The sequence below is a fragment of the Impatiens glandulifera genome, chromosome 4 (assembly GCF_907164915.1).
Source record: "Impatiens glandulifera chromosome 4, dImpGla2.1, whole genome shotgun sequence".
Taxonomy (NCBI): domain Eukaryota; kingdom Viridiplantae; phylum Streptophyta; class Magnoliopsida; order Ericales; family Balsaminaceae; genus Impatiens; species Impatiens glandulifera.
Window position 1 is genome coordinate 60,130,328 of NC_061865.1, and position 14,379 is coordinate 60,144,706.

The following is a 14,379-nucleotide window of genomic DNA, read 5'->3' on the forward strand; positions in this document are numbered from 1 at the left end:
AGTTATATAAAACGAGTTTTATCTTAATAGTTTTAAATGTGGTTAATTTATTATTTACGAGTTATGAAATTTGATAGTCAAAATCATCCGTTAATTGAAATTATGTAGTTAACATAGGGGTGTTTAATCGGCCGGTTAACTGGTTAACGGTCCTGGTTAAGTCTGGTTTTACCTTTTATTTTATAAACTGTTTACCGACCAGTATTGCTATCGATTTTACTAGTTTGGTTCTACTAGTTCCGATCGGTTAACCGGTTTAACATTGAACCGATAATTCAATTTTTTAAATTAAGTATTAAATTTATCATACTCTTTCCTTTTTTTATCTATGTTATAATATATTATATTATTATTATTTTATTTTATAATATAATAATATTATATAAATATATTATAATATATTATATTATTATAATATATTATATTATTATAATAATATAATATATTTTAAAATTTTCTATTTTTTAATTAATAATGATATAAATTAGATTTTTTTTAAAATAATTCTATATAAATTATAATTTAAAATTTAAAAATAAGTATATAAATTATTAAATATTATTTATAATATTTAATATTTACCTAATAACTAATATAAATATATATAATTAAATTATTATTGATTTACCAGTTAAACTTATAGAAAAAAATAGTTTTGAAAATCGAACCGTTTAACCGATAAAAAACCGATTAATCGAAACCGTGGTAACCGATAAATCGGTAAACTATAAAAGTCCTTTAACTTTGTTAAAGATCTTTTATTTATTTATAAAAGGTCATGTGTTCATTTTGTATAATTTTAAAAATAATAGTCCCAAATTATAAAATAAAAAAAGAAAGGTCTGAATTTTAACTAACATTAAATAAGAAGTATCAAATTAACAATTCAACCTATTTTAAATATTTTGATATTTAATAGGTTAGATTGCAGCGGCCAGCCCTTGTTTATCTATCCTCCATCATCGTGAAGCCGCCAACCCTAGTTTCCTCTTGCTTGAAATTCTCTAAATTCTAATGAAGGGAAGTGATTCGAAGAAGACGAAGACGGAGATGGAGATTATACCAAAGGTAAAGATTAGTATCTTATTGTTCCTAAGGCCAGTAAATTTTTTAGTTTTGAATCTTCTATACAATATAAACATGGAATCAACCTTTCTCTAGTTAGCACTTGTATTCGTAATATCTATGAGAACAAAATTTGAGAAGATCAGTGAAAATATATCCGTATGCTTGATTTTAGGTAGTATTCAATGTTAATTAGCTTCTTGCCTTGCCTTATGTCTCATGTTTGAAGATGTTATACATGAATGACCTTATTTGTGGTGATTTGTCTTTAAGATAAATTACACTGCTCTGATAACATGAAAGAATTTGTGAAGAAGAAGAAGATGAATATGAAAGTGTATTTCAGATTGTTCAGTATTTAAGGTTCAAAACTGAACAACATAACAATGAAACTAAGATGCTTCAGATTTATGTGTTCAATCTTGCTTGTAATGGTTTCTAATCTGAATTTGATTTATGTGGTTGATGGATTATAATTGATCTTCTTGTTCTTTTTATTGTAAATTCACCACTAATAACTTGTGAAGATATTATACATTTTAGGTCACGGGCGAAAGATTAGAACAATGCTATTGTATTGTTCCGAGTGCAAACAGACTTGCGCTCCTACATTCCTTCTTGAAGAGGAATATGTCGAAGAAAGTGATGGTTTTCTTCTCTGCCTGCAACTCTGTTAAATTCCATTCCGATCTTCTCAGACTTGTGAATGTGGAATGTAGCAACATACATGGGAAACAAAGTCAGCAGGAACAAACTTCCACCTTTTTTGACTTCTGCGAAGCTGAGAAGGGAATCTTGCTATGTTCAGATGTTGCTGCTCGTGATCTTATCATTCCTCCTGTTGTAAGTCTCTTTTATTTTTTTATATTCGCTTTACGTAATTGATATTGCTACGTTTTAATGTTTCATTTTTACATATTCTTGTTTGTAGGACTGGATTATTCAGTATGATCCTCCATCTGAACCAAAGGTTCTTCTTCACTTACATTTTTTTTATGAATGTTTCTATCTTAATTTCATGTCTTGCTAATATACACTTGGTCTTTTCTGTTCTATCTTCAGGAGTATATTGATAGAGTACTAGGTAAACCGGCTGGTGGGGAAGGAGCAAAAGGAAATGCTTTGATTTTCTTGATTCCTCAAGAAATCAAGTTCCTGCAGTTCTTAGAGGTGTGCATATATAATATCTTTCAGAGAATTCTATTCAAATATACCCGCAACACAAATAAAAAAAGGTTCTCTTATGCAGGATTTCAAAGTGAAGGTGAAGGAGTTTGAATACAATGAAAAAAAGATTGCAACCTCGAAACCACTCATGGTATGTACTCTTTCTTTGGCATTGGCATTTGATCTTGGGTTATTTGAAAATAACCCAGATCAAACAAGGCCCAAGTGATATAGGTGGTAATATGGTCTCTCTTTGGTGGTGCAGGAAAAATTGGTGATGAACAACTATCATATGAATACGGCAGCTAAGGATGCATACAGAACTTATATTATAGGTTACATTTCACATCCCATGAAAGTTGTCTTCAATGTCCACCGCCTCGATCTACAGGTATATAATTTATTTAACTTGTGGCGATCTATCTTATTAACACATGAATTTTGTGAATTGACGTGATTATTGAATCTTGATGATATACAGGCTGTAGCTGCATCATTCTGCTTTTCAAATCCTCCAAAGATAAATCTAAAGCCAGACAACAATGCACCATCGAAGTCGAGGAAGACAACTCGAAATGGAAGCCTTGCCCGATTCAGCCCATATAAAATACAAAGATAAGATAATTCATGTTCCCGTATTTCGATTATTTGAATTTGAAATTCAGTTCAGACAATTGTACAACAATGTTTTGGTCATGAATTATGGAAAATTTTGATTCAATCTAGTAAGCCACAGTTAGAAACTACAATCTTCGAGTATGGTCGATTGAACCCTCGTTCTGCTACAACTGCTCTCTTATCTCCTATCAATTTCGCAACCCTGTAATTTATTTCCTTTGTAAGCAGACATCAATGGAGATTTGATTTGATTTGATTTGATTAGATTAATGGAGAGTTCTAATACCTGAAATAAGGAGAGGTAGTATTCTCATTAACAGTCTTGACCTCTCCTATCTTCTTAACAACTTCCATCCCCTCCAATACTCTTCCTATAACCAAAACCGACGAATCCAACTCCGGCGAATCCTTCATCGTGATAACAAACTCAGTCCCATTTGGATCCGGTTTAACCTCCTCTTCATTAACCACCAACTTCCCATTTTTAGCCACCAGCTTCACATTGGGCGGCGGTTTTGTCGGGTCTCTAACGATAATTCCGACACTTCCCGCCAAATTCTTGGTACCGCCGCAGGCGGTTGAGTTGAGGCTTTCCCATTCCGCTGACAAATCATTGCCTACTATTTTCCCCATCTCTGCGTCGACACCGTAGGATCTGACGCCTGCGTGTTGAAGGTAGTTTGGGAGGATCTTGACGAATTCTTTCCGTCTGTAGCTGATTCCTGCTTTGCCTGAGATTAGGCTGGTGAATCTGGCGACACCTATGGGGGCGATTGAGGGGTTGAGTGATAGGATTATACGACCGATTGGTTCGTTGTTGATTGATATGTCTAGAAATGCTTTGTTTGTTGTTGGGAGGTTGTTGTCGTTGTTTATGTCGGTGCATGTGGTGGTTGATTCTACTACGGCTAGTGAGGATTGTTCGGCGGCGGGGAGGAGGAGAAAGGATGGGGTGGTGAAAAGTGTGAGCTCTCTGCGGGAAATATGACAACGCCATTGTTGTTGTTGTCTGTATGTTGGAGTTGGAGGAGCTGGTTGGGGAAGATGATGGAATTGAGGAGAAGGTTGAAGGATTTTTAGGGTTTGCCACATTTTCTGAAATTGGAGATGATGAACTTCTTTCTTTGTCTCTTCTCCTTTTTCCTTTTCTCTTCTCTTCTGTTCTTCCAGTTTCCATGGCCAGTAAGAGAGATTCTGTGTGGAATGAGGATAAGGGCCGGCCACATGGGACTGGAAATTACAAATTTTACATCTTTTCAAGATTTTTTTAAAATAAAATAAAATAAAAAGAAATATAGTTGAATATTAGAAAATAAAACTTAATTTTTCTTAAATAAATTTTAGAAAATGGAATTGTTCCTAAATAATATTTGTGATATGAATAAAAGTATTATCTATTTATTAATGTTCTATTGTATTATAGTTAGATAAGTAATTTCTATAAAAAAATACTATCTATTAATAAATGAAAAAGACACAAACTCAATAAAAACATAGAAACAAAACACTTGCCTATAGATGAATATAAAATCTAAGTTTCTACACTCAATTTTAAAACCACGATATAAACACGAAAATCACTAATTCATGTCAATCGGTTAATTTTTTTTTCAATTACGATTAATATTATTCTTAAATAAGAATTGAACTTGAGATATAAAGAAATTTAATATTTATTTTGCGAGCTATCTAGTTACTTAAATTAATTTTTTTTAAGTTTTAGGTATAAATTATAAGTTTAACTGTATTTTTAGAGATTTAAATATATAAAACTTGTAATATAAACACAATATAAAAGAGTGAAACTTACTATTTAACTAAAAATGATCTGAGAAGACATTCACAAGGTTGATATCATGTATTGATGTCGAATTAAGATCGAAAACTCGTTTAGAGATCTTATTGATTTTGTGAAAGATTTTCTAGCTAAATAATTATATTACTTTTTCTTTTTTAATTTTGAAACTTTTTTTTGTATGTTATATTTTTGCATTGTTATGATTTAAACGATTTTAATAAATAAAAGCTTAAATAAGCAACACCAATGATATAATAAATAAATATAGGAGTTTGCGTCATCTTTGTTATTACATCAGTTGGAAGTGGAGAATTATAAAATTATAGTACCTAATACACTAGCTAGCAAAGTCCCTTGAATCATGTCTCTTTTTTTTTAATTACCATTTCTTCTTTGTCTTAACTTTTCAAACTAAATATGAACTAGTCAAAGATGACATCCTATTTTCTAGACAAAAAATAAAGTATCAATAGAGATTATTAACAAGCATAAGAGAAATCCCATTTGTGAGTTATTGAATTTGAAACGACCCTTTTTATTCAAGTCAACTTAAAGATAATGTGTATTTGTAAATAGAACAACATGGTGTCCCTCTCATAACACACTATCTTATAAATACATAAAGAATTAAATACAATTCTTTTTTTATAAATTGCGTGACTTATAAAATAAATAAATAAATTTGTGGGTTAGTACTTAGTGGTGGCAAAGCTTTCATGGACGCCGACATAAAAGGCAAAATTTAAGGATAACCCCACTCCCCATTCGTACTTTGTTTATTTGTTCCCCACCACAAAATGGGCTAGCTGTTAAATCTCATATCAAAATAAGGCCACAACAAAGTTATAGTAAAAATAATAATATAATACAAGTTAGATTTCCACTACTCTAAAAATTGAATTAGAGGGTATGAATGTAGTCTAATAATTTTTTTATAAATAAAAAAAAGTTCAACAAATTCGATATAAATGATCATATTAGTGGTCATAACTCATAAATATAACACAAATTTGAAACTAAAAAATAAAATTCTCTCCAAAATACAAAGGTGCAAGTAATTACTTGGGCATTAACTCAAAATATTTGAAAGTATCAAAATAAACCGAGAGATTACAATGGTTAGAGACTCAGATCATCGTCTTCTAGTTTTTAGTTGATCATTGAAAGTAGTACAAACTAGAGACTCTAACGAGAAATTGGTTATATTTTCTAGTCAATGAAAAATAGAAAGTAGTATACTAGAGACTCTAAAAGTAGTATACTAGAGACTCTAATGATAAATCGGAAATATCTTCTAATTAGTTGAAAACAAAAATATTACTATTATTAGAGACTCTATTGGTAAATCAATACTCATTATTATATTTCAATACTTCACATATAGAACATTTAAAAGAATAATAATAGAGATCCTAGTTAATAATAAAATAAATTGAGTATGACCACTTAAGAAGAATTTTTGTATCTTTTTAATTAATGAATATTCATCATTAATGTTAGAGTTTATCCCACTTATAATGAACCTATTTTTGTGTTTAAATAATGTTGAGTTAGAATTGATTTTAAGGATTCAAATATTTTGTAATAAAAATATTTACAAAGTATTAATATATAAGAAATGATACACAAGTTAGAATGATATTAAAAAAAGTTACTTAGATATGTCATTCAAGATTTTTATTATCTTTTAAATCATTTTTGGTTAATATTATTCCTGTCCTTATCATTTTTTTAATATATAATGTTAAAAACAATTTGTTTGTTTTTAAAATAGAAAAAAAAAATATTTTGATTAATCAAGGAATATTTAATTATGATTGAATTAAGTTTTATATTATGGTTGAATTAAAAATAAAAACTATTTCAAAACTTTGTTACTCTAAAAATTAAAAGAAAAAATAAATAAAAGAAATAACTCAATTTAAAAAAGAATTGGCTAGTAAATTATTTTGTATTTACAAACATATTTATAATTATTGGTTCAGACTTGGAAAGGAGAAGCCGGCAGAAACTGACGAGAGAGAGAAAGAGGAGAGATGAGAAAATTCTAGAGAGAGAAAAGAGAGCTCGGTGTAAATTGAGCGGCAATTCTGAGTTCACAAAACCTACCGTGATTCTGACTCTGAAATTGAGAGATTTAGAGAGAAATGGAAGAAATCAGAACAATAGTTGTGGTAGTAGAAGACGTTGAAGCGGCGAAGACGGCTCTTCGATGGTCTCTCAACAATATAGTCCGTCACGGCGACTTGATCACTCTGCTTCACGTCTTCCCTTCTTCTTCCTCCAGATCTAAAAAAACGAAAAAGAAACTCCGTCTCAGAGGTTTCCAATTAGCACTCTCCTTCAAAGATATCTGCGATCATTTCCCTAACGTAAGTTCACAATCCAAACAATCAAATCTCAATATAAGTAAGTACTGTAGTCTGTATATATATATGATGATGAACATTTGATACAATTCCGTATAGGTTGTTTATCTTACAGACGAAGATCGAGATTGTTGTTATGGAAGCTGATCGTCAAGAAGGCGATACGATCGCTTCCGTAGTCAGAGAAACCGGTGCCTCTACACTCGTCGCCGGCCTTCACGATCAGAGTTTTCTATACAAGTAAGTTTTCAGTACTATTTCCTTCAAATTAATCAGTTATCTAGATCGAATCGATCATCAATCAATCAATCAATCATAGAACAGATGAACTGATTTAGGTCGATCATAACAGGAACACGCTTTTTTCCTCTTTCCTTTTTTCTTTCACGATCAAATATTTAGTTTTGGGACTTTGGCCAACCACCTGAATACTCAACCAATCAGAACTAACCACGTGTTCTTTCCTGCTAAATTAGTTTAAACCGTAAATGCTATTTGTTACATCTTCCTAACTATTATAGAAATATATATATATATATATATATATTGCATTTTGTTGAATTATTAAAATGGATGGTTAAATATAGCTCTCATGTATGCATTTTTGGTGCATTTTGGCAAAAAGTTTTGATTTTTGTATTAATTGTGAGAATATTTGTTATACTATATTAAATAATAAAATGAATGTTAAATTTAATAATATTATATAATTCATTAAAGTATGATAGCTTAAAAATGATAAAAGTCTTGAAAAAGAAGATGTTTACTTTTTAGAAAAGTATTGTACCTTTTCAAAAAAGAAAAAAGAATTGTATTGTTTTTCTATGGTCTCCACTATTAATAGATTCATTCATCATGATTAATTAACTTATTTTTCTTACTGAAATTTGATAATTTTTTCATTCATGCACTAATTGAAAGTCCCATCATTTAAGGGTAGTATAATTGACTTTAAAATCATGTAACTAGATGTGTTACAAAAGTTTAGTCATGGGTTGTTAATAGAAAATATATTGATGATAAAAATGGGAAAATTGCGATGCTAGGATTTGAAATTTATCATAGTTAAAAAAATTCCACTAAATTTATCATTTATCAGACTACAGTGATAATAATACTTAGTAATATATATACAAAATAGTTTGGGCCACCTATACTACGACTCAGATAACCTTAGGATAAATCCGCCTTTGGACGATGGATTCAGGGTTTACAAATTATTATTAAATATTGAATTCTATCAATACCTCACTTAATTGAACATTTCGCTTTTGTTTCAAAAATAATTTGTTTTTTGTTTGCAGCAGTTGAGATTTGATTCGATAATAAAATCTGGAGGAACATAAACAACAAAAATTGTGTCCTTACTCCTTAGCTAAATTATAAAACAGGATATTTCAAAAAACCAAGTAGGAACTAGTAATCTTTTCAAGGTGAATGAACTTTTGTTTTGCTCTACTTTAAAATTAGTGGGTCTTAACTTTATGATGAGGAACTAAAAGATACTGGTACATTGGAAAATGGGTGAATGGAAAAAGTTGATTATATTTGCATATCCAATGAGATCCCATTCCCAATGAATGGATAATCTAATCAACCTACTTAGACATAGTTGTTTGTATTTTTTTATATTGAATCTTCATTAAAAAAAATAACATATTTGAACAAATAATTATAAAATAAAAGGGGCCAGTTTCTTGTCATAAAAGAGTGGGCCAGTTTCTTATTAATTATTTGAATATCATATTACATATACAATAATAAAGTGGGCAAATTTTGTTTATATATATTGTGATGTTTTTAGTATAGATCACTGATTTACCCAATTATGGTATATATAAATACAAATTGAGTAAATGAATGAGTAATTGATATTGACATACACTATTTAAACACCATAACATGGGGAGACACAGTTTGGTAGTAAGTTATGTCCAATCTCCATGATTGAACACTTTTACTTAGACAGTGAAAACATAGAAGATTGAAGAAGAAGAGTGTAAATATATAATGATGTATTATTTGAAATGATGCAGGTTGGCATTGGGGAGGAATAATATAGTGAAAACATTGAATTGCAAAATAATAGCAATGAAGCAACCAGCAGTAGCAAGTGATGTTAGTTCAGTACCCAACATGGACTTGTCTGAGATAGAATTCGGATTGAGGTATGTAAGAAATCTTATCCAAATTATAAATTCCAGATCATGATCAATAATGCAATTGAATAATGAATTGATTAAATGAACAGTATACCTGAAATCCCACAACCAAAGATTCCATACCGCATATGTCCAGACCCTTCAGCAATCATATGTATAAGTAGATTGAGGAAGAAACCAAAGAGAAATGGCAGCTAGCTAACTAGTTCACAGTTTGTGCCAAATAATTGCGGTTTGTTTTTTTCAATGATTTGAAGGATTTGGAGCTTTTTGAGCCCACACAAATCTTGATAGTATCTACAAAAAAAAAGGGTATAAAAGAAACACAACACAATCTTACTACATAGTGGCCTGATCATCTGAATGGTTTCCTGTTGGGGTTTGACTGATGGATTTATTATAATTGGGGGATATTTGAGTGTAGTATTTATTTCTCTTTTCTGTGGTCTGATTTCTTAATTTCACATTGTGATAACTAGCTAGGTTCCTTAATTTAATTTCTAATGTTTTCATGAGTTCCTTTGTTTCAAGTTATTAAAAAAGCTTCATATATATTATCATTGGAATTCATGGGTGGGACTATAAGTATAAACTTTGAAATGCATAATATATAAAAAAAAATCCATAGAAAGAGATTTTTTTGTCGGTTCCATCTCACAGGAAGAGTCATTAAATTAATTTTGAAAAATATAAAAAAAATATTTTTACTTTTTTTGTTCTCTCTGTGAGATACAACCGAGAGAATATGCACAAAACGGTAGCAGAGTACAACATATGCTAGTTACAATTCATTTCATATATGTTATTATATTTTAATAAGTTCAATTGTCAAATTTGAGCTCTTTATTAGATTTTGGATCACTTTTTTCGAATCTCTCAATTTGAGGTTTTTTATTTTTAAAGTTATAAAAACAAGATTTTGTGTTATCGGTTTTATACGCCGTTAACCTATTATTTATTTTGTTTTTATAAATAAATAAAATATTTATGTCGATAATTTAACGACATATTTTTTTATATTTGCTACCAGACAAATGATTTTCATACAAAATGTTTAATGGACTTATTCAAAATTTCAACTTGTCATCGTTTATTGATGATAGTATTAAAAGTTTAGATTTAACTCGAGTTAAATTATATGATATTAAAGCTACAATATTTATATGTAAATTGATTCAATGAAACAGCTTCATGCTAATTTTGAGTTAAACAATACATCAAATGACTACCTATAACGAGAGCTATTTGTTTTTATACACAAATCATCAACAAAAATATCAAAATTCCGACAATTGACATTGACCTAACCCATTCTTTGTTTCATAAACTCCTTATCATGTTTGTTAGGAATATTTAAACTAATATACAATTTAATTTTAAACTTAAGACAACTTTAGGGATCTATTTGCCCTATATATCTTATAATTGACTCTTATTATTAACCTTTTAGACCTGGACCATGGACAAAGTGTGGACGGACATCTTTGCACCATTAGTGTTTGCCATTTATAAAGAAATTATTAACTTCAATTATTTACTACCATTCTTTAATAAGACCTATATCTTACCAATTGTAATGGCCAATTTAAATGGAATATATTGTCATTTAAGTTTCCAATTTGGGTTCTTTCATTTCTATTTCTAATTTATTATACATGAGTTTTGTCTTAATTTTTTACACTATTAATATAATTTTTTAGAAATTTGTCAAAAAATTATTAGATATAATATTATTTTAAGACATATCTAGAAAAAAAATATTTGTTATGTTTTTCTCAAAAATAACAATATTATATTTTGTGATATAAAAAATATTTTAGATAATGATCTAGATATATATCATTTATGATTTACCAAATAAACCAACAAATAATACTAAAAAAGATATATCATAAATAATTGTTTATAAAATATATACAGATAAAATAATAAAAAACCACTTCTAATTTAATTTTTAATTTTGACATTTTTTTTAGATGAAATCATTATATATATATATATATATATATATATTATTTTTCTTTAATATGTGAAAATTCAAACTCGATAAAATATTACTTTATATTTGTCGATTTGTTTATTTTTTTAAAATAATGACCTTGATTTTTGTTTGATTTTGTGCTTTATTTATTCACCATAAATATTATATTCTATATATAATAATCAAAATAGTTTCTTAAATTACATTTTATTTTTATAAACATCATAAAAAATATATTCATTTTTGGATATTATGGATCAAACTATATTATAACAATGACCAAATTATTGTCCAGTTTGTTATTAGTCTAAACATTTAAATTTTTTAATCTCAATTTTTACTTTTCCCAACAAACAAAAAGATAATCTTGTTTGTACATAATTGAATTATATGCTAGTCAATTAGAGACTTTATTTTAATACAAAGATATTGATATATCTATTTATTTATTTGACAAATAACAAAATCCATATGATCCAAATTTAAATTAAAACGTTCTTATTAAGAAACGAAATAGATCAACCAACTTTCCTAAAAATATCATCGAAAATATTTAAAAATGAAACAGTAAAATTTGTGTTATTCTGTAATGATCATACAAATCTCAAAACAATCAAATGATTAAGATCTAAATTAGATTGGTATTTTTTTCAAAAGAAGATTAACAACATCATAATCAGATCATGATTCACATATAACAACACAGTTTGAATTCAAGTTATTCAACAAAGAACAATTCATAGAAAGTATTTGTAATTTGTTCAAATCAGACTATACTCCTAGCAAACAGATTACATTGATTGTTCTTGTTCAAATCGGCCTAAGTACACCAGCACCAGAACCAGAACAAGAAGAATAAGATGAAGATGAAAAGAAAACCTAATTTCACATATCAATTACGGCGTACCTATAATGTCACCATGAATCCTTATTCATCATCCACAAAAGCATAATTCGACAGCGAACTTACTTTAGGTGACCTAACTGGAAGTTCTGACATTACATTTCCATTACAATCATAATAGATAACACCAGGAAAATCCAACGGTTGACACTTATCTCCCATCAATATAGTCCTACGCCACAATCCGCCGTCGATTCCAACCTCATGATCTAATTCATCGGAATCACTACCGTTTCTAGATCTCTTCTTCATTTTCATTCGAAATTGAATCGACTTTTTATTGATCGAAGCTAATATGATCTTCGATCTAGACAGAGCAGATGCAGAGATAATCACTCGTTCGGATTGAAACTTCCTCGTCGCTCTGCTCAACTGCTTTTTGGCTTTCCTTGTACATATTGAGAATAGATTAGTCAGAGAATCACCTATTCCGGCGATAATCTGCTTTGAAGTGACGTAAATGTTCGCCGGAGGTTGAGGAGTCGTCGGACGGACCATTGCTTTGAATATTCTTTCTTTTTGAGCTTTGTTATTTTGTTGTTATAGAGACGGGAAAAACGGTTATTTATAACGAAAATCTGAACCGGTACAGTTTAACAACCGGTTCGATATAAGTAAATCTTTTTATTTTATATTGAAATGTTTAAGACCACATATTGAAAAAAATAGTTGAACTGGCTTTCATTTTTTTTAATAAATAAATTAAAATATATTGTTTCTTTATAAACTGAAAATTTCCAAACTAGAGTCAATAATATTAGGTGTTTTATTTTAAATAAATTATTAAATATTAAGAATATTTTAATTAATTAATTTTTTCCTTACCATTAGGGCAGATTTGGTTTGAATTATTGAAACAACAAAACATAGTCTCATTTTTTCTCATTCATCACAACACTCCGTTAACTAATCAATATACTAAAATAGTCTATATTTAAAATTATTACTTTTATTTTATTATTATATATTAATTTCATTTAAAAAATTTTATTAAAAAAATATCATTTCTTTAGAATTATTAATAATTATTATTTTTTAAATAACTGGATTTTTTAAAAATTCATTCCCAACCCAAAAATAAAAATATTAAGAAAAACTAGTCTAATACACAATAGTGATTACCCTGCTTTTGATGGGAATCAAACCCCTAATTGATTTTTTTTTTAGATTGGCCACTCTGGTGGGGTTCAATCCGAATAAGACCTAACTTAAAGAATATTTAAAATTATCCAAGATTAAACTAGGCCTTAGTAATTTTATACCTCTGTTTTTTCTTTCTTTATTATATAAATATTAAATAAAAATATGGATTACAATAAGATTACTATGAACCTAAGTGTTTTATTAAATTACTTACTTGATTAGAATTATCAAGTAATTAAGTCTTTTATTAGATTAAGATATAGATAATACTTAGCTATTCTACAAGAGGATTATAATAAACATTTTCTCTTTTTTCTTATTATCTAGTTAATAAGTTTCATTTATATATATATATATATATAATTAATTAATTAATTAATTAATTAATTAATTAATTAATTAATTAATTAATTAATTAATTAATTAATTAACGAACCAATGAATAAGATAAATACAAAATATATTGTTAACTTGTTAGAAAAACAAATATTTTTACTCTTTTTGGACTATTTAAAATACATTCATATAAATTCCCCAAAAGAAAATATATTCATATGTTTTTAAATATTATTTTAGCTGTTAGGTTTGGTTAGGTGTAAAAACGCTGAACAAGGAATTATAATAAATTATTGTATTTTGATGGAGTGTTAATGTACACCACTAATAATCTATTATCCCTATTTATTTAGTGTCTAAAATATGACACATTTTTTTATCTTCTTTTTCTTTATATGGATAGAATCATATTTTTGTAACTAATAATTAATAAAATTTGCATAAAAATTAATAGGAAGGTTTAGAGTTACCTAATTTTTACATGATCATATCTTAATGAAAAATAATCACTTTTAAAAAAAAAATTAACAAAAGAGGTAAGATACAATTATCTATATTTTTGTCAATTTATATGTGTGTGAACTCATTTTATTTTTTTATATATATTGAATTTAGTAAATTGAAAACAAATAAAATTAATGAATTAGTTAACAAGTAGTGACAATAACACATACACAATGAATTGTTCAATTTTTCATTTGACATTTGAACTTTTATTTGTCGGATATTCATTTGACATTTGGATTATTTATGTGTCGAATATTCATTTCACAATTAGATTCTTTATATGTCGAATATTCATTTGATATTTGAATTCTTTATTTGTCGTATATTAA

General features: G+C 28.0%; 4 protein-coding genes across 4 annotated transcripts; 2 read left to right on the forward strand and 2 right to left on the reverse strand.

The window, feature by feature from the left end:
- Positions 1-935: 935 nt before the first annotated feature.
- On the forward strand, positions 936-2,978 carry LOC124936959 (DEAD-box ATP-dependent RNA helicase 51-like). The gene is made up of 7 exons (XM_047477483.1): positions 936-1,068; positions 1,609-1,908; positions 1,997-2,035; positions 2,128-2,235; positions 2,315-2,383; positions 2,498-2,623; positions 2,714-2,978. The coding sequence occupies exons 1-7, from the start codon at positions 1,015-1,017 to the stop codon at positions 2,849-2,851; spliced, it is 834 nt and encodes a 277-aa protein (XP_047333439.1). The 5' UTR covers positions 936-1,014; the 3' UTR covers positions 2,852-2,978.
- LOC124936958 (peptidyl-prolyl cis-trans isomerase CYP26-2, chloroplastic) lies at positions 2,849-4,104 on the reverse strand. Its single transcript, XM_047477482.1, has 2 exons — positions 3,137-4,104; positions 2,849-3,052 (listed from the first exon to the last, which is right to left on the reverse strand). Exons 1-2 carry the CDS (start codon positions 3,940-3,942, stop codon positions 2,950-2,952), a joined length of 909 nt encoding a protein of 302 aa, XP_047333438.1. The 5' UTR covers positions 3,943-4,104; the 3' UTR covers positions 2,849-2,949.
- A 2,553-nt stretch (positions 4,105-6,657) lies between these two features.
- LOC124936383 lies at positions 6,658-9,694 on the forward strand. The gene is made up of 4 exons (XM_047476879.1): positions 6,658-7,020; positions 7,133-7,257; positions 9,054-9,185; positions 9,269-9,694. Exons 1-4 carry the CDS (start codon positions 6,796-6,798, stop codon positions 9,375-9,377), a joined length of 591 nt encoding a protein of 196 aa, XP_047332835.1. The 5' UTR covers positions 6,658-6,795; the 3' UTR covers positions 9,378-9,694.
- Positions 9,695-11,942: 2,248 nt separating this feature from the next.
- LOC124933475 lies at positions 11,943-12,586 on the reverse strand. Its single transcript, XM_047473880.1, has one exon. The coding sequence runs from the start codon at positions 12,560-12,562 to the stop codon at positions 12,089-12,091; it is 474 nt and encodes a 157-aa protein (XP_047329836.1). The 5' UTR covers positions 12,563-12,586; the 3' UTR covers positions 11,943-12,088.
- Positions 12,587-14,379: the final 1,793 nt, after the last annotated feature.